Source organism: Ammospiza caudacuta, chromosome 10 (assembly GCF_027887145.1).
Source record: "Ammospiza caudacuta isolate bAmmCau1 chromosome 10, bAmmCau1.pri, whole genome shotgun sequence".
Classification (NCBI taxonomy): Eukaryota; Metazoa; Chordata; class Aves; order Passeriformes; family Passerellidae; genus Ammospiza; species Ammospiza caudacuta.
In genome coordinates this window covers 15,722,183-15,748,976 of record NC_080602.1, presented here as the reverse complement: position 1 = coordinate 15,748,976, position 26,794 = coordinate 15,722,183, and the positions used below count along the sequence as shown (strand labels likewise).

Below are 26,794 nucleotides of genomic sequence, written 5' to 3'. Positions count from 1 at the left end.
CTGTGCTAAAAATGTGATTCATGTCCCACAGATATTTCATCTTTTTGTTAAATAATAAATAGCCACTTTGGGAAGAGTGAAGAATGTTTTCTATCCTTCAGCTCGCTCTGCATCCCAGTTTTGTTATAACTGGAAAGGAAATGAGTCTGTTTGCATTCTCTATTCCAGGATTCCAGAAGCCAACCAGGCTTTTATTGGCTTTGCCTGTGCTCTGTGCAGCACAGTGCATTTTGCTGCTTCAGTATTTATCAGGCGTTAGTGTTTATTATTTACCATTACGTATGTGTGTATATGTAATGAATAAATATATAGAGTATAATAGTAAGGTCAATGAAGACAAGTTATGCAATGCAAAGATCATTTCTTGAGGTATGTCAGTGGACCATGATGTTTTATAGAGTGCCAGGATGTTTGCAGACAAGGACAGTTCATATTCTTAACTCCTCTTAAGACATGACACAGCAATTTTTAACCATTTATATAACTTTTATCTAAACAGACTTCTTATTCTGCCAAAGAATTTTTAGCTGCTTTAGATACTAAAATGGCCATTTTCAGAACTTATTCTTTGATGGATTTTTCAGAGCTTCTTTTTATTCCACAGCTTTGAAACTGGGAGGTGAATGGTATGCTGTACAGAAGAATACATTGACATGTTTAAAATGTACTGACTACGTTTCTATGGAATGCAAGCTTTTGTAGTATGGAATAGAAACTTCCAGATACCTCATGGAAGCTTTTTAGACTTCTTTAAGAGCAAATAGCTTTCCTGTTGTAATGGCACCTGTTTATGTCCTGCAACTTGTAAACTATGTTTTGTGTAGGTTTGCAGTGGGGTGAGTGGGGGTGATTTCTTTTAGCAGAAAAATATTAAATTTAATAACCTGGATGAGAATTTCCATTAGTTGTCATTATTTTCTGTTACACTCAAAGTATTTTATTTTACTTCTTAAAGAAGAGATATCAAGAAGATAAGCCCACTTTTGAGTCCTGGCTTATCATAGCATATTAAAGTTTGGTATCAAAGCAACTATTTCACAAACTATAGTCATGTACATAATTCAACCTCAAGACAGAACAGCACTTCATATATAAAATACTCACTTGTGCCTGAACCCTACCTTGTACCAAAAGGTGAAGCAAGAGAAAACTTTCTACTTTTGTTTTATTAACTAGTAACCATTTATTACCCTGTCAGTTTTTTGATCACTGCCGTGTATCGTATGGATCTAAATTGAAATGTCAGTACTCTGAAAGAAGGCAGAGAGCATTTTAAACTGAATATCTCTGTTAAAGTCAGAGAATTAAACTGGGTGAAGAAGCCTGGAGATAAGTATAGCTTATTAATTGTTGTTAACAATATTGCCTGTTTTCAGCTTCAATTATTCATGAAAAAATCTATTCAGACAATTATGGGGAATCATCTGTGTTTTCATTGTAACCTAGTTAAAACATCATCAGTATTATTGAATGATAAGTTTGCTTGACAGCCATTGTAATGCCATTCCCTCCTTTTTAGACACTTCAAGAAGCCATGTGCAACACAGTGAGATTTTGCAAGACATACAAAACCTCTTCAGGATTTTATTTTGAACAAGCAGATGTGTGATTCTTTTTTTAATTTTTCTGTCACATTCTTCCAGAGCATCAGTAGTTTTTATGGCTATAGTGTCCATTGAAACATTTGCCAATGATCCTCTTGGAGATACAAATACTTCTCTGGATCAAAAAATGTGTTTTATGGAAACATCTTAATGTAAATTGCGCTCCATGGTTTCTGCTCTCTTCAAGGGCCTGATCTCATCTTATATATATAAGATTTGCAAAGGAATGTTTACAAAGAAATCGGGAAATAGTACAAAAAGGAAAGAGAGTTGTCAGAGCAAAAAGGAACAAGACTTAAGTCAGATTGGACAAACAAAAAATCCAAAATTTTCCAATACTTTAAAAAGCACCGTTAAAAAGATTGCCAAGTGCCCATCTGCCCGCAACTTATCAACTGAAGAAGAGGAAAGCAATAGAGAATTTTCACTTTCTCCAACATTCAGTTACAGAGTTGCTATTGCCAATGGACTGCAAAGGCATATTTTTGTAGCAAACACTAATAATGAAGATATAGTTCAAGACCTGTCTTCAAATGATAGCTCTTGTTCTGAGTCATTAAGTGAAATAAAATCCAATAGCAAGAAAAGCGAATACTTATCCCACACAATGCCTGTGCGACGCAACAGGAAAAGCTTGAGCAGCCTTGCAGCCTCTGATGGAAGTTCGGATGGAGAGCGCACTTTACACACACTGAAGCTGGGAGCCTTACGAAAACTAAGGAAATGGAAGAAGAGCCAAGAATGTGTCTCATCAGACTCAGAGCTAAGTTCCTGGAGGAAAACATGGGGGTTAAGAAGTAAATCTCTGGACAGAACTGGCCGTCACCAGAAATCAAACACTCTTGAACCTGGCTTTAGTTCAACAGGTTGTATTAGCCAAACCCACGATGTTATGGAAATGATCTTTAAAGAGCTTCAGGGAATAAGTCAAATTGAAACAGAACTCTCTGAATTAAGAGGGCATGTTAATGCTCTGAAACAATCAATTGATGAAATTTCTAGTAGTGTAGAAGTTGTGCAAAATGAAATTGAACAATTGCGAACTGGATTCGTACAGTCCAGAAGAGAAACTCGGGACATACATGACTACATTAAGCAGATAGGCCACCCAGGAAACAAAGCAAGTCTTAGGTTTCTAAATGTGCCTGAAGAGCGGCTTGAAAAAGCTGAAAGCATAGTTTACAAAATATTAATAGAAAAAATGGGATTCTCAGAGGCACAAAGCACCATTAAAATTGAGTTTGCCCAAAGGCTTGGGCAGCAAAGAGACTGTCCAAATGCAAAGCCAAGACCCATTCTTGTTTACTTTGAGTCATCGCAACAGAGAGATTTGATTTTGAAAAAGTCTTATAAACTTAAGGGAACTGGCATTGGAATTTCTACAGATATATTTTCCCATGAAATAAAAGATAAGAAAGAAAGAGGACTTCCTTCCTCTCAGACATATGAAAGCATGGATATGAAACATTTAACTGTGGAGACAAAATCTAAAATGCATGACTGGGAGTCACCTGACAGTGATAAAGACTTGGAATCAGATATAAATAAGAACAGTTATGCAAAAATATCTAAATCAGCAATTCACATAAAAACAAGCACTACAAAGGGGACTACTGAGTCCCCAAACACTAAAGACCTTGACAGAACTGCTGACAATAGCACCTTTTCACACAGAAGTTATGACAATCAGTCACCAGAATTTGACACTATGGAAAAACAATCAAAGGCCTATTATTCAGATGTGACTCCTTTATGGCATTTACAGAATGACTTTGCAACACCAAAGCTTAGCCGTTCAGAATCAGATTTCTCAAAATTGTGTCAGTCTTACTCTGAGGATTTTTCAGAAAATCAGTATTTTAGCAGAACAAATGGCAGTTCATTGTTGTCTTCCTCTGATCGAGAACTTTGGCAGCGAAGGCAAGATGATTCTCTGAACTGGTATGACAGTTCCCAGGAACAGACTTTTGCCCAAGACATGCAGCAGTATCCAGAGCAAAATGAAACAGGGAACGTAGAAACTGTTGATAGTGGAGTAAGCAATGGAATAATCCATGTATCTGGAGATATAAACCATTATGATGATAGTCAGCTTTCTTTACAGGACGATCTTTCCCCATGGCAAAACTGGAATCAGTTGGAACAAGGGGCAGATTTGGGCCTAGACTCATCCACGCAGGAGGTTTTTGTGTATGATATGAGCAGCCCTTCAGACCAACAGACAGATTTTGGAAAGGGCCAAAGTTCTGACCTCCAGTATGATACTGAAAGCTATGATTTCACTCTGGATGGTACTTCTCCATCTTGTCCGGGCCTTGACAGCGAAACACAGAGTCAGTGGACTGGTCAATACGATGATTATCAGGAAACAAATTCTATCTCCTCTTATCAGAATCAAAACAAATTGCCTATGATGTACCGAAGTCAAAGTGAACTACCAAGTGACGACTCAGAGGAAACTGCCCCTAAATCATGGCACAGCCGATTAAGCATAGATCTTTCTGATAAGACTTTCAGCTTTCCTAAATTTGGATCTACGCTTCAGCGTGCTAAGTCAGCTTTAGAAGTAGTCTGGAATAAAAGTACACAAAGCTTAAGTGGGTATGAAGACAGTGGATCATCTTTTATGGGAAGGTTTAGAACACTGTCTCAGTCTACTGCAAATGAATCAAGTACAACGCTCGATTCTGATGTTTATGTTGAGCCTTATTGCTACAAAGCAGAGTATGAGGAAGAATTGATTGAACCATCTGGTGAGAATGAAACGGACTATGTAGAAGTAATGGAACAAGTCCTTGCTAAACTAGAAAATAGAACTAATAGTAGTGAAACTAGTGAGCAGGTCCAAGAGTATGAACTGGACCAGTCTTTGTATGAAACTCCATATGCAATGCTACCAGAGGAACAATATGACACACAGTTTGACAGTGTGATCAGTGAAGAGATATTAGAAGTTGAAAGTGACGTGGTTCCTGAAGTAGAAATAAGGGAGGATGAAAATCAGAATGTCCCAGAGGTGATTACTGAAGTCACTGAAATTCCAAAGAAAAAAAGAATACGACCATCATTTAAAGAAGCTGCTTTAAAAGCATATAAGAAACAAATGAATGACTTGGAGGAGAAGATCCTTGCTGGAGGTAACAGTGTTTTAATACTGTCTTTTAAGTAAAACATTGTTCTCATTAGAATTGGACATTGATTTTTGTATGGTACCTTTTCATGCTCCCATTGAATTCAGCAGAAAAAAAATCTGCTTATGTCTGGTTTTGTTTAGAGGGTAAAATAGTTCCATAGAAATCAAAAGATTAAATTTCCAACATCTTTCTGAATATGTTTAGTCAGACATGCTTGTAAGTAACTATATTTCTTTGAATTTCAGTAACTTTAAAATTAAATTTCACAAGGTTTAAGTCTTAAAAAGAACTAAATAGTACACTGCTCTTGGTTTCCTCATAGTTTTATAAATGTGTTTATAGGAGTAATACAGAGCGTTCAGATGCTACACTCTTGCTTACTTCTATAGTTTTCAAGGCATCGTTGGTTCTGTATTCATCCTGATGGGCAGTGTTCTCTATCCAATATGCAACCCATAACTGGTTACATACTTACAAGAGTAAAAGTTTAAACTGATTCTATGTCTGTTCTTACTTTGATTCTGTCCTTATTTGTACTCCCAACAAGCTCTCAAGAGTAGTCAGTCCCCAAAATGAGGTGAGAAGAGTGTGGAAGAAAGACAAGAGTGTAAATAGTAGCACCCGTGTATGAAGAAGTTACTTTAGGAAGGAACTAAATTCACAGGAGGGTTTCACACTGATTTTTTCATTATTTCTATCTTCCATAGTATCAGACTTCAAAGCAGACAGTCATATATGTTACTTTAATAATATACAAAGTAATTACTAGTAATAGACAAAGTAATATACTAATAATATACAAATATGGTGATATTCAATGTAAACATTGACTGTAACTCTAATAACATTTCAGTATAATATTGCATGTGCATTTAATTGGGAGCATCACAATGACTGTAGCTAGCCAGATGGTAATTGTCACCTTGACTGAATCTTTCCTTTATCTGCCTGGGAAAAAGATGAAAAACTGTGCCTTTAGCCAAAGATTGTATTTAGTAGTAATGAACTTGAGCTACTATGGTGTTTCTTTTTGTACATGAACTACTTTTACAATAAATCTATAGTCAACTTGGAAGTCAATTACAAATGCATATAAATTTTGATAGTAGTAGAGTTTACTTTAAAGTCTATTTTACATTTAAATAATGACACTCAATTTTATACTTGTGTTTTGCGGCCGTTTTTCTACAGTACTCTGTTAGATACTAGGTGGTGTGTATATGAATGAACAGCTATCAATAACTAGGATTTTCATTACTTTTTCCTGATTTTGTGAGGCAGGGAGAAGTGAACAACATTCATTTTACCCAGTCACAGTACTATAGGAATATACTGATCTCAGGACTTAATTACAGAAACCACACAAGGAAGACCCCAAATTCTGACACTCAAATTGGTTCTACTATTTAAAGTCTGTATGTTTGTGTGTATTGGTAGATAATAGTTGTTAAAAAATGAGAACTAACTTTGATACATCCCATGCTATCCTTTCTAGGAATTAAATGTATGTTCCTCTTTTAACCCAGCAAAACGCCTTCAATTTCTGTTTATTACTTGAATGGCACAGTCTAGGAAAAGACATTTTATAAATAAGTTCTTAAAGGACTTCTTCAAAACTCCCAAAGCATATTTTTTAACTCCTCATTTTTGACAACCTGCCTTGTCTTCTTTATGTATGTAATTAGGCATGTCCAGAGAATACTTAGTTTGTCATTTAAGCAAATAGTTGTTTGAGGTATTCAATCTTCATTTTAATATTTGCTGGAGCAATAACAACTTTTTTTAAAAGTGACTAATAGCTGTTCTAGGGTTTACATTACTTTTACTTGGGTCTTATTACTCTCTTACCCCTGTAACTGATTCCCAGTCAGCTTCAGATTTCTTACTTTTAAATGGAAAAGCACTAGAAAGAGAAAAAATTCCTTGAATTAATCTTCATTATATAACCAAACACAACCTATTCTTCAATGAATTGTTTCATCCCTCCATGTAAGCAAGAGTTGTTAGACAACAATCTGTCCAAGCAGAGGTAGAACTGTATAATATTGTAGTTTTAGTTCTCCAATTTAATACAAAAGAAAGTTTTAGAATTATATGATTTTCATTCTAGTAATGCATAAGGTAAGGTAAATAAATCTTTGGTACATAAATAATTTGTTAGTGTACAAGAACCCCATAAGATATTCCTACTCTCTGTCACTGTCTGGAGGAAAAACACACTCTGGGCTGATTGCTTATGTATTATTTATTTTAAAATGTTTTTGGAGGCATACTGGGATGACTAGGTTATACGAATGAGAAGACACATGAGCAGTACATGAGCAATCCTCAGATTTAAAGTTCTGTAAGGATATAGAGACATTGCTTGGATGGATGTGTATCAGTGGAGGGATCGGTGGCTTGAAAAAATTAAAGAAATGCTATCCAGTTGTTTGTTTCTTTGTACACTGTAACTGAGAATGACTAACACTTTTATTCATTGTTCTAGTCCTCGTATTTTATTTTCTAGCTTTCTTTTTCCCTAATGGATTCTTCCATTCTGTCCCTGTCTTATCTTTTACAGTCCTTTTTAATCAGTTTGCTTTTGTTACAGTGAAAGTACAGTTTTTCATGTTTTGGGAATTCTTTGAAATCTAAGCACATTCTGTTCTCATTACACCTTATTTCTTCAAGTATTTTGTTGCTAAAAATTGAATATAAATTTTATAAAATAAATAAAAATTCAATCTAAACTGTCTTGAACTAATGCAGCTTTCAGTTGATACTGTATGGACTTACTTTATACCATTGAGGTGTGTGCTAATGTAAACCCAGAATCCCCTAAAGAGGCTTGAAGCTGAGTTATGGCCACAGTCTAAGTTGCCTGGAAGTTTAGCCTCACCTTGTTCAAAGTAATGAATGAAACACTATTTTATGTGATCTTTTTGAGAAGCTTTTCCTGCACTCAGCCCAGTGGTATTTTGCATCTTTCTAATCTCAGGCACAGTCTGAGGGGGGAAAAAAGTGATGGAACAAACGCAATTAATCTTTGCATCATTGGGAAAGAATAGTCCAGACAGAAACACTGACAGTTAATAAAAAGTAGCAGCAGTATCAAACCTCAAGATTTTTTATTTTGCTTCAAAACATTGGAGCCACAGTATTTATTCATACAAGGTTTTGTTTGATTTCCCACATCTTGTTTATTTATGATTTGTTTGGGGTTTTTTTCATGAGAGTGATAAATTACTTCATTAATATAAGGACTGATTGTGCATTCCATGTGGCTGATGTAGTTCATCTGCATTGTTTAAGGAAAATTAATATATATTCACCTAATGTATCATCTGTAAAGAGATGGATTTGGGGACAGAATACTTTTCAACAGAAGGTTATTTAATCTATTGCTCTTCTCTTCATGTGTAAATAATGTAAAAAGGCAGAGAGTTTTCATCTGTGTAACTTCCCTTCTCTGTTTACATCAGAAGATGGTCACAATAGAACAAATGTATTGTGTAAGCAGGCTGGAGGAGAAATGGTTACTCTTACCATACATTTTAATAGATGTGTACTGAGGAAACAAGATTACTGCAAGTTAAGGAATCTATTTTGGTGCTGTACTGGGAATGATAATGAACCACAGAAATGTAATAATCCAGTTTTTTCAACTGTTTTGGTTTTCTTTTTCAACACCATGTTTGTGTCTGTCTTTTCGTCAGGTAAACAAAATGATGTATGTCTTTAACCCTTTTTTGGGGGGGAGGGGGAGGTGGTGCAATAAGAAGCTGTAGTTGTGCAGGATGGGAGGACACAAGATATATTTTCAGATTACATGGGTAGAAACTGATAAATACAATATTCATGCACCCAGACTGGTTAGCCACATTTCCTTTTTCACATGTGTATGTGTGCACTCTGAAAATCTTCTACTAATATTACAGGAGGTAAAATAGTGTTCTAAAGACTTATTAACCACTCCATGAATTCAATCAGGATGGTGCTGATGAACCAAGGTAGATTGATTTGACTCAGTTTCCTGTGCTTGTTTTGTTCACAGGAGAGTGAATGCATTATTTTCTTGCTACTGGTTTCACTGGAGTCAGGCATAAGTCTTTATACCCTTCCCTTCCTATTTCTCTACTGTCCTTTGATGGAGAAAAGAGATATCAGAGACTTAAAACAGAAAATGGCAGTCTGTCCAGCTTGAGATTAATAGATCTGTAGAAAGGTTGCTTTTGAAAAATTATGGCAGGAAATATAATCATTTAGTCATGAAGATGATACATCCATCTTTTTGTCTGTGAAGAAAAAGCAAGTAGTTACATTCACCAGCAAATCTAAAGTTGGTGCTTCATGAAAGGATGCTCTGCATCAGTTGCTTGCTACACAGTCTGTACTTTTTCCCTACTAGTTAAGTGAGTGAAAGGATTAAAAAACCTGTTTAATATCTCTTCCAGGAGACATAATAGTGTTCTTCTGGCTTATTGTGTTTTAATTCTGGGGTTACAGCATTTGTTCTTATCAGGAAAACTTAGATTATAATACTGGGTCTCTTTGTAAACAGGATAGTAACCAAATAGATTGAAGAGCAACAGTTTAATTTAGCATAGTAACTCCTGCTAGATCAGTGTGCACTACATCAGGGAAATGTATGTCACAACAACGTTTGTGTAACAGTCTCAGATTCAAAAAATTCTGCTGTTACCAGATCCCTTTTCCTAGAATAGCTCCACCTATTTTTTAAGCATAAAAAACAAATAAACCAACCGGGTAAACAAACCCAGACAACACCCCAAACAAAGTCAAAAAACCCAACCAAACAACAACAAACCCAAAAAAACCACAACAAACCACACTCTCCCCCCACTCCCCACCTCCCCAACATCCTTAATCAGTAATGTTTGGCAGAAATCCGTATTTTAGCTGTTTAATAAAAGCAAGTAGACAAACCAAAAAAAAAAACCCAACAAAGCAGAGCACCCCAAGCCTCTTCTGTTTGAGAATGACTTCTCTTTTTAAGAAAAGTGATTTGCTAAAACTGCTGGTCTCCTCCATAAATGAAGAAAGTCTCTGCTACTCTCCTCCTTATGAAAACAGGAGGCCATTTAACACTATTTTAACTGACTTTGGAATTCATGTCGATTGATAAATATTCATGCACTTTGTGTGCTCTTTTTGAGCTTAAACAGATTTAAAGCTGCTAGAGCTGAGAGGAAAGCTGACCATGAATGTCAGTTCCAAGGAGTTTTTATACTGGTTTTGCTGGGAAAATGAACACAATATTGCATCATCAAGAATGAAAAATATTTTTATTTCCAAAATATTTAAGCATTTTCTTTAGATTGTTGTGCTTTAGAAGTGGAAATAACACTGCATAATTTTTGAATGCAGCTTTGGGATAAAGGAATCTTGTTAAAGCATCAGGCTGAAAAAATATCTAGACATGCATTTAAAAAATGTAATGACTTGGAAAATGTGAATTTACAAATAGGCTCAAGTCTTCCTCTCATGTATTAGTGAAGTAGAGTATTACAACTGAGTGTATAAGAGATTCTCTGTTTTGCTGTCAAAGGGAAATTCTGATTACTCCCATAGGACAGGTACCAGGTTTTTTTCTTTGTGCACATTTTCTAGGTGATCAGTGGAACACCTGCACAGTTGTCTCTCAGGAACTCAAAATAGAAGGAAATATCCAAAACCTCTCTAGTTAATGCTGATGCAAAATTATTGTTGATACTGACAGAATTTTGCTAATCATGAGGATTGTTTCCTTGAGGACCTGGGAGTATTCTTCAGATGGCTTGCAAGATAAGTTTTAGTAAATCTGAAAATCAAGACCTATGGTTGTGTTAATGACAGAGCCATTTAAAAATGTCTTGGATGCTATGATAAAGAATATGGTGTGCAACAGATACAAGGATACAAGTTAGCTAGAAAAAATACTACAGAAAATACCACTGTAATCTGTTTTTGCTAAATTAGTAGTGGCAAAGAGCAATCTGCTGACTGACACTCAAGTAGCTTCTCTGGAGTAGATTATTGGAGCAGCAGCAAGTGATTTGTCAATGCTGTCACAGGCCCATAAACTATGGATAGCTCTGGATATCACCAGCGCAGCTGCAGCATCACCAAAGGAATTCTTGTTCTTCAGCTGCATATATACTAAGATGGAATAAGGAAAGTCAGATGTGATGGATGTACTATTATTGAATGTAAAAATGAACTAGGAGAGACGAATATTTATAAAATGCACTTTTAAATCTTATCCTGTAGCTCTTCCTGTTTCATTTTGTACAAACAGAGTGGAGCTGGTGCTCCTCTGAATCCATAAGGCAAGGAGGGTACTGCAAACATAAAGTAGGGGAATTTTCCTTAGGAACTGTTAAAGGCAGGTTGGGTGAAATTTTCTTTTTCTAAAAAACCGTGAAAGTAAAGGACAAGGAAACATGTCTTTTTCTATTAACTATAAAAAGGGATTGAGGATTTCAGAAGGATTTATGAGTGTCCTATCAAGCAAAAAAGTCCAAAAGTACCAAAAGTCATCCTTTCAATTCCAGTGTACCAGTCTAGAGTTCCTAATATCTGTGTCTCTCTTTGGTGTTTAGGCATAATTATTTCAACTTGTTATTTCAAGCAGAGCCAAAACTGTAATTTGATTTTGAGTTTACCTATAACATAAAAGATGACAGTAAATAACCATTTTTAAGGGTTCAATGCTAATCATATTATTTCAAATATTGTTCTTTTCTTGTATCTGTTAAGATAGTTTCTTATCAACAGAAGAAAATCTGATAACTTTGTCTTATCTTAGTAGTGTTATTAGCTTGATGTCATCTTTTTATTTTGTATGTGATTATACTTTGACTCATTTTTTTTTCATTGCTGTAAGTCTTGAAATTAGCTTAGCTAATCTAAATTTTTTAGCCTTCTACTTTGGGGGTTCTGAATATTATAATGTTTAAACGTGTTTGAGATTGTTTTAAATAGTTCCTAAACCTATCTCGGAAGTGGAAACAACTCCACAGAAGAAACAACTTCATGCCAACAGCAGCTATGAATATTATATCCTGTGAAATATATGTCTGTTTCTCAGACACTGCATTCTGATCCTAGCTGTACGTGTTATTCTTGCTCTTTAAGAGTACTATATTTATATGACTTATGAGTGTGTCTCCATTATCATTTTATTTTACAACAGGGATATACTTTTGAAGCAAATCTTTGTCTTCCCAATTCGCCACATTTGCTTTGATCGCTGGAATGGCTGAGTGGGATCTATGTGTTTTACTGATGCAACCAAGCCAGATGTTGCTCTTCAAGATCACATCTGATGTGCTCAGCAGCTCAGCAGCTAATGGGCTTTCAGTCATTAGGGCCAAAAATAGAAGCAGTATGAAGTAAATGCCCCAAAACATTTTTGCTGTGAGCACTTGTGTCTTTGTCACCAACTGCTTTGACCTTCCGCTCTTATGGCACTCAGCCCTTTGCTACTGCCCTCGTGTTCTCTGTGGCCCAGGGTGGACAGCAGCTCACCCCTCTGTCCCAGGCTGCCACTGAACATCCCAACCCTGCTGTCACTTGTGTCTGTGCTGTCAGGATAAACTAGATTGCATGTCTCAGTGCAATCCTCGTGTTCAATGCAAGAAGAACCGAGGAACATGGTTTTTGTTTGTTAGAGTCCAGAGGAACTGCTCTCACATTTGTTGTCCAACCAAGGGACTGTTTGCTTGGATTTCTTTGGAAGTATTCCAATTGGACTTCAGCTTGCAGCTGAGACCATGATATAGTGATTCATTTGTGGCATTGTTAACTTTGTGATGCAGAAAGTTTTGCAATAATCAATTATCTATTTGTTTTCACAGCAAATAATTAATTACTTGGTTGCATATACTGTTACCACATGTATTGAGGGGGATAAAATATGCCTTTTCATCCCTTTTGAATAATCTATGTCTTATCATTTTAATGCTTTCTGGTGTGAGAAGAGAGTGCTTAAAATGCCTGCTGACTTTTACTTCCTACCATCACTCTAACAAGCCAGAGATTGTCAAGAGAGCCCTTTCTTTAAGAGAATGGTAGATTTTTGAGCTCACCGCATTCTGTAATAAAACAGTTCTCACAACAGTCTTTAACTTACTGTTTTAGAGATAAGTTCTAGAATTTGGTAGAAGTGTCTACTAGCTGTTGAAAAACAATGGAAAACAAAGCCATTAGAAGTCTACTAGGACTCAATTTCTAAACACCAGCGATGTTTTTAAAGCATGTCCTTTTGTTTCAGATTTTCAGACCACTTTATTATTAGAGACACAAATGCAGTTTTCATCTTCACCAAACTGACCTCCTGTTTTGACTCTCCATGTATCCGCTAGTAATTTTTCTACATCACTGCTAGTAAAGTGCTAGCAGCAATTCTTGTATTTCTCCTGTCAACCAAGCTTTATTCAAGTTTGACCTTCTCTTTGTCAGACAAGCATCACTCATCTCTTATGATGTGCTAGCTTTAATATTATCTTTCAAGCGTTATACGCAATCTCCATAGAATAAGCTTCAGCAATACAACATCCTCTGGGCTTACACAGTGTAATGTTCTGTTCTCTAGTGGCAACAATAGCTTCTGGGTGCAGCATTTATTATTTTAGCATGACTTAATTTGTGTCATTGTTTTGGCCAATCTACTTCTTTAATTTATTCAAACCTGGTTTTCATCTTTTATTTCCCTTTCTTGGCAATAGATGCTAATTTAAATTGTCCATCTCAGACTTAAAACTACTTCTGACTGTGGGTACTTTACACATGTTATTTTCATGGAACAGCTGTATTGTTATCTAATTCCAGCAAGTATTTTGTCTGAAGGCTTTGCTTCCAGGAACAACGTAATTATCAGTCAGTTTGACGTTCTTGCAGCCATTTTTCAGAATTAAATATTGAAATGGTACTTTGAGAGAATAATGAACTTTAATTATTTTTCCTATTTGGTGTTGTGCAATAATGCACTCTTACAAGAGTGGAAAATCAATGTTTTGATTAATTTTGATCCTAGGATTTCCTAACAGTTTAGATTTTTAGAACCTTGTTACAGTTCTTGTGCTATGGTGCGGAGTGGAGAACTGAATATTTGCAGTCATTAAAGAAAGGGGAGTGTATTGGGACATTGTTCTGCTGCTCAGAAAAGTGCAGAAGTGAAACAATGACACGAGACTTCTGAAGGAAGGTTATGACTGGGGAGCAGAATCACCTGAACCTCTTTGATGGAAATACCTCTGCTGACTGATAGAGCCAGTTGTATTTCTGATGGTGTCACAAGCTACGAAAGCAAAGTCTGTCCTGACTTCCATATCTTCATTACTAATGTACCTTTCATGCTCAGAAACTCTGGCTTTTCAACATCCTTTATAGATTTGTTTTTTCCTCAGAAAATTGGGTATAGAAACTGGTTGTCTTGCATGATTAATTTCTATTTTGTTTAAGAAGTTATAGGTGACAACATTGCTAATAGAATGAATAAACTGGACTATGACTGTTGATAAAAATGTAAAGTTAAACTTTTCTCAGATCTGTTAATTTTAATTCCAAGATTGAATAGCAATTATGCAGTATTAATAAACACTTGTTGGAAATTTTACTTAGCCTACATTTAAACTGGTAGGTGGATAGAAAATAACCAGGGGGCTTATTTGAGGGTACTGAAAAAATGACAAGCCTCTCTCACTTCATTCCCCAGCCATACACATGTGCAAACTATTTTCAACAGAAGGCAAGATTTAGGGGCTATGCTGAGAATTATACAGCTTTTTAATAATTGGAACTTATTAAAGGAAACTTAAAGACTAATTTTATCTAATTTCCTGCTTAGTTATCTAATTAAATGTAATTGACTGCCTTAAAAAATAAAAAGGGCTTGTGCGCACTTTCCTTTTGCCTTCAATATTTGACATTAGTAAAAATAATTTTCAGTAGTATGTAGATAGATGACCACCCTGCACTTCATCATTCTGCTACACAGGTTTGTAAATATCAATGGGGACTGCACTGAGCTGAAATAGCAACAATTAAGGAGCAAAAGGATTTTTCCTATAATCCTAGTAAAAAATACCTTTCTCTTATCTACACTGGCCTTTGGTATAAAGGCACAATCTGAAGGCTATTACTGGTATTTCATAATGTAATGGATTTTCAATTAAAATGTAAGGAGAAACAACTAATTAAAGTAAGAAGGGTTAGCTATAGGAACTGGTGTTTCCATTGCTCCTAGGTGCACTCATTACCTTTTTAGGTTACTGTTTTGACTGTGTGGATGACAGAAGTGAGTTACATGAAGATAAGCTCTTTTAAGTAAATCATTGTCATTCAGCAGTATAATCTGAGATGTCTAGCCTTGAGTCCCTGATTTGAAAATACATTCAGTGGTCTCTTACATAATCACAGTTCATTTCTTATCTACATCAAGGAATGTTGCTGTCTGTTCTGGTAGCCTAACGACTACTAAAGTGAATTGCTTGGTGACTCTGTACGCTTCCCAATTTGGTGCTCTCATACATGCAAAGAACACTTCCACAGTTCAGATTATTTCACTCATGGTGAGTTCAGAAGAAGCAGTAAACAATGAAGTTTTCAAACTAATTTTGTCTCTGAAGATGCATTCATTTGTTACAAAGAAGAGATGTTCTTAAGATCTCTTTTTTGGGAAATTTGCGTTACTTGTCCACTTTATGCAATTTCTATTGAGAAAAGAGACCATTAGATGGGTGCATTTTTCTTTGTATGTAGTCACTACCAAGAAAAGCAAGGTCAACCAAAAACATACTTTTCCTCCTTCCTAATTTTGATTGTCACTCTCCTCACTAAATTTAGGTAAAATTAGGTTCCAGTAAAGGAAATGTAGTGAAATTAGATTAAGTTGGCTGAAACCAAGACAGGTAAAAAAAATTTTATATATCTATCTATCTCTCATGCTCTGAAAAAAAAAAATCCATTTTATGTAGAAGACAAGTCTCAACAATTTTTAATATAATTTTTTAAAGTGAATTAAACATATAATTCGTGTGATTCTTTAGGCATCTGATATCAAAGTATCTGCCAACTATTTAAGAATTGCATTCCACATAAATAATACTGAGATTTGTTCTGTGCCTTTGTATGTCAGTATTACCAATTTTGCTATGATGAGGTAGTCTAAAAGAAGGTGCAGGTTACATGAAAATACTGTGGTGAGGCTTCTTAAATTGCAAGTAGTGCTTTGCTTAAAACACCCCCAGTCCCCAGATTTTTCTTTGCCTTTCGGATTCTTCCTTTTTTACAAGTTGGAGAATGGATGCCTCTGTCTCTCCTACCCTAAATGCTAAGTGCTGTCATGACTTTCCTCTCATTGATGTCCAGATGCTGCTCCAGCCCTCTGGGTTTAACTCCTCTTTAGGTCTCAGAAAAGCACACCCCACCCTGTTGCCATGGCCAGCCCAGTTTACAGTCACCTATTTCCTCCTGGTTTTGCTTTCACCCTGCTTATGAAGTGCTATAATAATTTTGGGGTGGGGAGGTTAGATCTTATGGTTGTCCAAATATTCTTTATATGCTTGAAAGAGTAGCCAGTACTATCTGATATTGTGAAACAAATCCATTTCACAAATAATTATTTTAAAAAACAGAATATTTAAAGAGTAAGCTCATTTTCATAAATCCAGTCAGTCAAATGCTTTGATCATGTAAGCTGCCTCTAAAATTAGTGGCAGAATAGAGCATTTTAGTTCCCTGATTGTCACTACTGTTCACTATGCAATTTACAGTTGTTAGTATATTTTGGATTTATGTGTTTGAATGTCATTTTTCCTGTATATAAACTGGTTTAAAAATTAAATGTGGCACATGTTTAAGGTGTAAATTGTTATTCTGTGATGTACATAACCTGAGATATCTCTGAACATCTCGAGAATATCCACACGATTTAAAGGGTCCTTGAGCACTCCCTTTGGGGAGGTGGGAAGATCAGTAAGGTGACAATTAAAATAATGTTGTTTCATGTATGCACTGTACTCTAAATTACAAATGTGACAAGACAATAAAATGAGGGTAGTTTTTTCTGTCAGCAAATATTTTCTGTCTGATTGTAAATTTTCACAATGTGCTCTTACATTAAGCAATTTATAATTATATATATATACATATGAAATAACTTATACTTTCACAATTGTAGTTCTGTTAGTATCTTGGGAGTAATTTCTGTCATTTTATGAGTAGCTGTGATAGAATAGTTACAGTCCAGGAGTTGAGCTGGGAGGTGTGGTCTTTATATCCTTAGAAACACTTGCCTTTTCCTTGAAAATAGAGCATTATTTGTTTGAACACTGAAAATATATTAAATATATATTAATTATTATTTAAAATACATTTATTAAAAAGCAATAAAAGTAAAAATCCCATGGAGATGGGGTATAGTAGGTGAAATGTGTACTGTCCACACTGTCTTTCATAAGTGGCAGGTCTTCTTATCTACCAAGAACATCTTTTTGTTTGTTTAAAATGTAGTGACAGTGATCTCACCCCAATTGCATGGCTAAGCACAGGTGTTATTTGGATTCTGGTCTACATTAACAGATTAAAACACGGACAGATTTTATAGCATGAGATTTTTTTCATAGACTGGTTTTTCTAACCTATATTCCCCTTCTTCCCAATTCTCTTTCAGATAGCGGTTCTGTGGATGAAAAGGTTTAAAATCACCTATTTGCTATAGGGATCATGTATTTTGTTGATGTTTGTTTGTGACTTATTTGACCTGTTTTGTTCCGTCATTTTAGTTGTGAAATCTGCATGGTTTTTCCCAGCTTTCCACTCTTTTGTTCTCCTTTGATTGTATTGCAAATGTGTTGCATTTATATACAGGGTAACCCTCACTGTTGTGCTTACCATAACTGCCAACACAGGGGTCTGCTTCTGTCAAACATGATTCTGATTTTTGCCTCTAATTATCACCTACCCTGCATTCTCTATAGGATTTAAAGGGCAAGGGTGTTTGGGAAGCAATACCTTACCTTCCCATGGGTTCTTCCACTGTGTGTCACTAAATGCTGAATGCTATCAAAATGTTTCCCAAAGGAACAGTTAGTCTAGCTTTGGCCTGGAGCTGACCCTGCTAAACATTTTCATATGTCTTACATGTTTGATGCAGTTAAATTGTGTCCAAAACCTACTAAAAGCAACCAAGTAACCGTACTTTTTTTGATCTCTGTTAAAGGCTCGGTTGGTAAGTGCAGGTTCCTTGGATGCTTCCAAGCTTTATGCAGTCCAGGCATTTGCTGGGTAAGTAAAAGTATAATTGATAATTTTTTTATTTGTATCTGCAAATTATTCTTACAGCATTATAGCATTTTTCCTAAGCTTTCTGTTTTAAGAAATTGTATTATTTTAAAAGGAAGATAGTTTTATTATGTCATCCCCTTTTAATTTTTTTAAATTCGTTATTTTCTGAGAAATTAATACAGTAGTTCCAATGGTGAGGTCAGTTAGGTAACAGATTTTACCTCTTTGCAAATGAAATAAGTATCCTTTAAAGCTGTAGCCCAATTTTGTCTTTGTTCTGGTAAATGTACAGTACTGCAATTCTAGCAATATAATATCTCTCTAGTACTTGAAATTAAAAAGTCAAGGGAAAAGATCTTGCAGTGGCTGAGAGTGTATATGGAAGAAACCTGTACATTTTTTTTTGTCTCCAAATGAAGTTATTGTGCATCCAGTTCAAGGGATTCCTTCCTATTCTGAATACTTTCTTATTATTTAATCTGGAAAGGTAAAGAAATAAAAGCCTTTGGTAAAATTTATCAGTTTTATTAGTTGCCTAATTAAAAGGGGTATTATCCTCTTGCTGGTGCACTCTGTAAGTACTTTTTTTACTGTAATTACAATTTATTACAACGACAAGGTGATGAGATTAAATTAATCATTCATCTTCAGCTTTTATATCTGAAATTCTATCCAGTTGACACTGTGAAGTTTTTCCTGTTTAGATTCCTATTTTGAGCAGAGGTGGGTGTCACTAAAAGGTAGTTATGGCATTAATTTGCTTAATATTATGCACTACGTCATATGGCTGGCAGCAGCTCAATATTAGCTCATGTTTTTAGATGAAACCTTGCTTATTTTGCTGACAAAGTTTAGACCTGTCCTTGCCTTGCTTTGCTGTCCACAGTATCTTTATTCAAGCCTCTGTTTTACTAGGCCTCCTTAAAAACAGTTATGCAATTTTCATTTCACTTCTCATTCAGGCAAAGAATGCTATCATTCCAAAGACATTTGTAGCTCTGTTTTAATCACACTTCCCACTCTACTCCTTCGTGCAAAAACTAATGCTAATTTCTAGGATCCCTCAGTCTTTTTACTGCCAGCACAACTGAGTGCAGTTAGCTCTGACTCCTTCTCCCTCTTAGTCTCTCCAAAAGGTTTTGCTATTTGAAGTGAGGGAGGAGATTTCTTCCCTCATAACCATTGTTACCACGCTTTATCTATGCAAAAATACCCCAGCTGACTCTGTTCTGTCTCACTCTTCCCACTCTGCCCTAGCGCAATGCTGGGACCCCACCTCATGCACCAGCACCCCCAAGTCCATGGCAGGGACTGCAGCTCTCCATTGTCTGCAATGAGCTTCACTTCGTTGCATGAAATGAGAGAACAGCCCATGACAAGAAAATAAAGGCAAAGACCAAAGACAGCATTTCTGGGGCTTCTCATGCAACTTCTCTGTTAAAAGGCAGAAACACCACTTTAACTGGTTTTTTCATAGCAGTATCACGTAATAACATCTTCATTTTATTTTTCTTCACTTAAAGATGAGGCACTTTAGAGCTCATTATTTCCATATTTTTATAAAGTGAAAGTAGGTCAGCTGGAGTTCTCATCATGTATATGGATCCTGGGTAGTACTGTTTTACTTTTTCCAGAGACTTGCTCTTGTATTCATTTACTGCTTCCTAATGAGTAGTCAGAGACTGATAATTTTACCACATGGCCTAATCCATTCTGAAATTCACTAACGATACACAGATGGTGCTGCATGCAGATGATTACTCCTTTCCTTCAGTGGCATTTTCTCTATGGTAATCAAATTTATTTTTCTTGAATTCTCTGACAAATTCAAATAGATGACTGTTGGGCAGAATATTTCCAGAAGCACCAAAAAACAGTTAATATGACAGGGATTTTTTCTGTGCCTTTAATGATAACTTTTATCAAATTATTATGATTACACTTCATCATCTTCTGTGTCAAGTTATTGTTGAGTTATAATTGGAAGTAGGGAGGAGAGTAGACAATTCAATGTATAACCTACAATAACATGAAAATTTTTCCCTTGCTATGTTATTTCTTAATGATGACTAAAAGGAGTTTAGTAAGAACTTCTCTTTTAGTCATACTTTTTTGTTATAGCGCAGAATAATAGATGGAAATCCTTTTACAGATATTGCCTCTATGTGAGCACAAGAATGCCTTGTACACGATAAGTTTTATTTGCTGCTGATGGAACTGCTCCTGAGTAGCAAAAAGCCCTGAGTTTATTTCTTGGTCTCTGTACATTTACTTTTCACAACCTCAGAAATATTATTTTATTTCTATCACACTTTTGCTGGGTTTGTAAGTATGTCTGGAAGCTGCAGTTTGGGTCTACTTTGATCTTTATGTTATTGAAAAGTATTGTAGTATCACAACCCGGCACGGAAAAATGGTTGTGGGAAAATATAAAGGAATTGCATAAACAGACTATGAATTCTTTCCTTTTGTTAGAGAATGGTGTGAGTGGATCAGAAGGAACTGAAAAATTCTTCACTAATTTTAGTTATATCTCTTTTCACATAATAATTGTAACAGGTGTAAATAAACTTAGGGCTTTCAGATGAAAAACTCTTTGTAGTGAACTCAGTTTTTATATACACAGAGACAGAAATATAAGAACTGAAAAAGTATCTGAGGCAGTGCCAACAAAGGACCTTGCAGAGGAATATGTTAAGTCTTGAAAAGTCCAATATCCCAGCTTCTCTGAGAATTTCCAAGTGTCTGTAAATTAGAACTGACAAGGTAGATGGAGATCTTCCAAACCTTCTGTGGAAAAAGTTCAGGGAGATACCTGTGTTAATTGTTTGGAATAGTCAGAGAGAATGAAGCTAATTTTTTATCCAGATCAATATGTATTCTTTTAAATTCTGTTGGTGTGTCAGCCTTTTATTCTTTGAAGTGACTCCAAGTTGTTCTTTATTGTTGTTTCCAGGTTCTGTGTGAGATCTAACTGGGGTTTAATTCTGTGCTCAGTTAAAAAGCTCAAACCAGGCAAGAGTAAAATAATGATGGTCACCATGGAATTATTTTAAAATGTGACAAGTTCTGTTTTCCACAGTTGCATGGAGTTGAGATGTGATTATGTATTTAGCTAGATATTTTAAACTTTGTATCAAATTTAATACAACAATATTCATTGACATCAATGATGTTCAATATGTAATGTTGTGCTGCAGCTACCAGATATACAAGACCTTATGATGGAAAGCTTTTCTCATAATTTCTAACTCAATGGTAAAAAAGTTTTAGGAGATGTTAAGCAACCTTTTAGCTACTCTGCTTTGGGTGAATGCCAGAAGAAAAAGCACCAAGAACACTCGCACTGGTTTTTCAATTGGAGCATATGCCTTTGGCTGAGAACTGCTAATTTTGATTTTTAACTGTAAATAGAAATACTATAAGCAGTTCTTAAGGATGTAGTCTTATAAGCTCCATGTTTTTATCTTCTTCTTTGCCTTTTTATTTTTCAGTCGTGGACTGTATGGAATTGACAGCATGCCAGACCTACGAAGGAAGAAATCTTTTCCCATTGTTCGAGATGTGGTGAGTAACTTCTGAAACTGTTGATTCATTTGCCAGTTGTGCAGGTCTTTCTTGTAATTACTATTGTGCATCAGAATGACAGTTTGCAACAATTGTTTTATGGAAAAAGAAGTCTTGAGAGAATAGATTGAGGGCAGTAAAAGTCAATGAGGCAGTTGTTATAATGTACTAGATAAGTCTGAATATCTCACTGGATATTTAGGTATTACTGGTGTAATCAAATAATGCGCATTTCATTCTATAAAAAGCCACTCATTTTCACAAAGATGTTGTTTGGGATATTGTTTCACTTGATATATTTTGATACTGAAAGAGAGAGGAAGTTCCTTTTAAAAAGCAGCCCTTTTCACTATTAATATTTTAAAGATTTATGCATACTTAAGGTACAAGGTGAGGTAATCAGGATTTCTAAGAGTCATTGTAAACAAGAATAATTTAAGAAAAGAAATTTCAGTGGAAAAGAATGGCAGTTCCTTTGGGATTTACTCTGACTTCCAGTCTAAACAAGATTAAGAAGAGTCTCTCTGCCTCGAAGAATTTCAAGTGTTATTCACATTTCTCTTTTTCGGTAGTATAGAATTCATAATTCAATAAAATACATATTTAGTCTCCGATGATGATGAGCTCCCAAACCAATCTCTCACTACAAAGAAGTGATTGGGTGTTAGGTTAAGTAAATGATTGCTATTATTGTCATTAAAAGATCAGCTTTTGTCTATTATTGCTCAATGTTTTCTCAGTTTCTGTATTCAGTTACTCTGTGGTGATCTGCCACACTGCCTGAGCAGTCAAAAAGAAAAAGCACAGCAACCATTTTAGAGTAGAATTCCTTCTGAAATTGGTGAAAAATTACACTGCACAGCATAGTAGAGCCTGCATTCATTTAAACCATCTTTTTGACAGCAGCTTCTTTGCTATTAGTTGTGTTAAAGAGTATAGTCTATTGTCCTGCTATGATTCTTTAATGCATGTTAAATGGCACTCTGCTTTGTTCTTAATTGTTGGAAGTGCTTACAGAAAGGTATAGCTCAGAATACATTAAGACATCAAAATAAATGTAAATGATCCTTTCTTATGCTTACTTATGACTGTTTCAGAAAACCAGAAATAATATTGTTAGAAAGGAGTGCTAGACTCTTTTGATGCTGACTAAAATAAATATTATTTATTTTCCTTTTTGTGCAATGAATCTGACAAATTAATACTCTCTATAATTTCTTTCCTATCTTGTCTGGATTTTTAAGGCTATGGTAAGTACTTCTTTCTATATTTATAAGTGCTCTGAAATGATCATAGTAACTGTTACAGATTCCATTAATGTGTTTTATTATAACCTTCTATTGGAAAGTTAAAATTATTTTACAACCAAGAATTTAATCATAAGGAAAGTGACGCTTTATGTGAATGTGTTCTCCTCTGCATCATGTATACCAAAATGGATGGAAGAAGTTTATGTTAAAAAGTTTTCAGTATATTCCAAATATCTTTCCTGATGATACAAGCACAAAGTTTAGGTCTCAAGCATGAAGCTTCCCCTGTGGTATTGGAAAGTCTTAGGCACCTAGAGAAAGAGAAGTTCAAAGTGTTCCCTACTTTTAAGTTCTCTTGTATTAATCAGTTTTAGTTTTTCTTATTTTCCTAGTCCCTCTGCACTTCCAGTTTCACTCCATTATTTTCATGCTTTCAGCATTGTATCTCAATACAATGTTTACCAAAATTCTGTATGTTTTCTTGAGATAATATCTCTAACTCCCATTTGTTTTCATGAATTCACATTTTAAAAAATCCAATTTTCAACACGCAATATGTTGAGGTGAAAAAGACCCACAAGGATTATCAGGCCCAACTCCTGGCCCTGCGCAGGATCATCAGGCTGACACTGTGACCACTGCCCTGGGAACCCAACCACCCTCTGGAGGAAGAACCTTTCCCTGATCCCCAACCTAAACCACCCCTCTGACACAGCTTCAGGCCATTCCTTTGTGTCCTGTCACTGTCACCAGGGATCAGAGATCAGTGCCTGCCCCTCCTCTTCACCTCACTGTACCTGCAGTGGGCTCTGCCTTCAATCTCCTCCAGGCTGAACAGACCCAGGGCCCTCAGCTGCTCCTCACAGGGCTTCACCTCCAGATCCCTCACCACCTTCACCTCCAGACCCCTCACCACCTTCACCTCCAGATCCCTCACCACCTTCACCTCCAGATCCCTCACCACCTTCACTGCCCTCCTTTGGATGCTCTCCACTTCCTAAACCACTGAAAAGTTTTTGTATGCAATTGCATTGTCAGTCTCTGCTTATTTTAGATTCAGTCATTAGAGAGGATAAGGCAGTGAAAATCCACCTGCAGGAGCAGTTCTGTTTGCTGCAGTCGTGGGTCATTATTAGACTTCTGGTAGAGCATATCTGGTACAGGAGAGAGAGAGAGTGCAAGGAGAAGTGATGGTTCAAGTGCAGTACCAATACAGAGAGCTAGGAAAAAGAGTCCAGGGCACTTGCTGATGGAATTGCTGTAACTTCTGCTTTAAAAAAAATATATTATCTTTTGGATTCTTTAGAGCTTGAGTTGAGGTGAGAATCAGGGAGAGAAATAATGATTATAGTGGAGCTTAGAAGTTTATATCTCAGTGGCCAAATAGGTGTGATGATCTGCCCAGCCACAGCCAAAGGTAGATCTATTTTACTGCCTTTGCTTCTGTTAATGAAGATTCTATAAAATTCCTGTATTCAATTTAAATGTGATTTTATACTGTATAATCACTGTAATCAGGCCAGTTTCTTCTTTTGATCAATCTAGATTGTATTGCTCCCTAGCTTTATTATTTGATTATAAGAACATAAAAATAATTTGTGAATCTTTGCTGCTGTTGTAAAGCAGTCTGTCAAAGTGAACACACCAGATGAAGCAACTGCTTGTTTCAGCTAAAATGATAATGCACTGAATTTTTTTTCTGTAAGTGTCTCCTGAATAAAAACATTTATAGAGGCTGGAATTCAAATATGGTAATTTAAGATTCATATAAAGAAGATATTCATTTAAATTGCATATGCCATATTCTCTAGTTTTGTATGTTGTCAGCTAAATACCTGGACTATTATACATTAATTCTGCTATGAGTAGTCCATTAATTCTGCTATCAGTAGTCTTAACTCCTTTAATCATTGATAGGCAAGTTCAGTTACATTCCTAAAAAAAATATTCATACATAAAATAGATAAACCATAGCATAATAAGTATTTGTATATTTGTGAGGGCTTTTTTAAGTCTACTAAATGGAAATCATAACAATATAATTATCTTTGAGGCTGGACAGATCATGCTTTTTTGTCTGTGCTACAGATATGAAGAAAAAGCAGATGATGACAGTTATGTCCAGTAATGATTGTGTAGTGGAGCTGAATTGTTGTTTTTTCTAAATCTTCTTTCTGGGCTCAATGCTGCAGTTCTGTTGAACATTTCTGTTGAATATGCTCCTCTGTGCTGTTTCAGCTGTGCAAGACACAGTTTGCCTATTTCATTGTGATAGAAGACTTCTCTTTTTTTTTCCCCTCAACACAATTGATCATTTAACATGTAATTGTAGCTTGAATCCAATTTGCTTTTACTTACAGTTACCATTTTTCAATGTTTTTGCTACAACGACTTCTAATTATATTAATTAATTTATTTAAACTGCTAAGGCAAATTTGAAGATAATAAATTAGACAGTGTAGATACAAGTTATTAGGTAGTCTAGAAGGCCTTGGGCATAAAGGAGACTAATTTATTTTAAATCCTGTATTAGAGAGTTTCAAAAAAAATTTAAAATTAAATAGACAATGGTCTGCTTTATAATCTCTTATTGTTTGGGGGTTTTGCTATGATTTTGGTTGTGACAATTTTTTTCATATATTCATAATTCAACAACACTTAAAGTCCTTATGCTCTACAGGTCAAATTTTTACCTAAGGAAAGACATGAGGTACTATCTGGACATCAGTTTGAGAGGGTACACAAGTATAAACTGCTGACAAGTTCTGTGTCCTGTTAAGGGAGAGGTGTGAAACACTGCAGGATCCTGTTGCTCTCCATGTTCTTTTGATGTTCTGATGTTTTGGACTTGCTGGAAGCTCCAGCTGATGAGCTGCACTTCCCTTTCTTTCTTGCTGCTGCTTGAAAAAAGACAGGCAATAGGGGAAGAAGTTTTCTTGTTATGTTCATAACCTGTCACCTTGTTTCCCATAGATAAATCTGCCAGCTTTTTCCCCTTTCTTTTTCCAAATTGCTCACTCCTCCTTGTTCTATTCCATACTTAAGAAGTGACGCTGCCATGTGTTCAGTGCTTCATGCTGTTGAATTATCACCAACTTCATTGTTTTAAAATAGAAGCATTGGGCTTTCTCTTGTAGATGTAGTTTGTTCTGACAGTGATACATAAATGGAAATAATCCTTGTGAGGTTTTTTTTCACTAAAATACCTGTAAATTTAATCCATATGACTTTTAAATTTACTGGTTTGTCACAAATCCTTCTAGATATCACTGTCTTCCAACATGACAAACACTTTATTGAGAACAGCCTAATTATCTGTTTCCTATTAGGTTTTGTTATTTTATATAGGGCACTGTGCTATAATTTTAGACACATTTCTGATTAAGAAGAAAATAGTAAAGCTCCATGATGCCAAGGGCACCCCTTGGGAGAACTGGGCTTGAAGGACACATGACAGGGTCAAAATTGCTTCCCCATTTATTTTCTCACAGGAAATAGTATCTGTTTATTGACTTACAGGGATAGCATGAAACTGCAGTTCTGCTGGCTCATGTTCTTTGGTATTGCTGGAGGACAGAACACAGCAGCAGTCATTGCCCTATATTTGAGGTTAATGTTCTTATGCCCTTTGTGCTCCTGTCCTGACAAGTCGTTCACATTGCTCTATTGCTTGGAATGGCTAGGATTATGCTACTGAGACCTAGAAGGGTCAAATCCCTTCCTAAGTGTAGAGGACATGGAAACTATAAACTGGCATAGTGCAGGCAAGTAAATCTACATGGCTACTTGTCAAGACTTTGAGCAAAAACCTGTGCTTCAAGAGGGATCAAAAAGTTGATGCTCTTACAGTACATTGTTTTTAAAACCCAGAACTCTACTGATAATGAAAATTGTTTCTTTTCCTCCTAATGATCCAAAAGCATTTTCACTTGCCATTTTTAACTTTGATATGTGGGTCTTGTAGCGT

The 26,794-nt window shown here is 35.7% G+C and overlaps 1 protein-coding gene across 2 annotated transcripts in view; it reads left to right on the top strand.

Annotated features, from left to right (window-relative positions):
- The first annotated feature begins 1,767 nt into the window (after nt 1-1,767).
- UNC13C (unc-13 homolog C) overlaps nt 1,768-26,794 on the top strand; it is a 121,299-nt gene continuing 96,272 nt past the window's right edge. Inside the window, exons 1-5 of one of the 2 annotated variants that reach the window (XM_058811814.1) lie at nt 1,768-4,741; nt 17,397-17,419; nt 17,946-18,010; nt 21,505-21,577; nt 22,822-22,827. In XM_058811814.1, coding sequence (XP_058667797.1) covers nt 1,771-4,741; nt 17,397-17,419; nt 17,946-18,010; nt 21,505-21,577; nt 22,822-22,827 — 3,138 coding nt within the window. In that variant the 5' untranslated portion in view covers nt 1,768-1,770. The remainder of the gene's footprint in view (nt 4,742-17,396; nt 17,420-17,945; nt 18,011-21,504; nt 21,578-22,821; nt 22,828-26,794) is intronic. The other variant, XM_058811813.1, reaches the window with a different exon arrangement.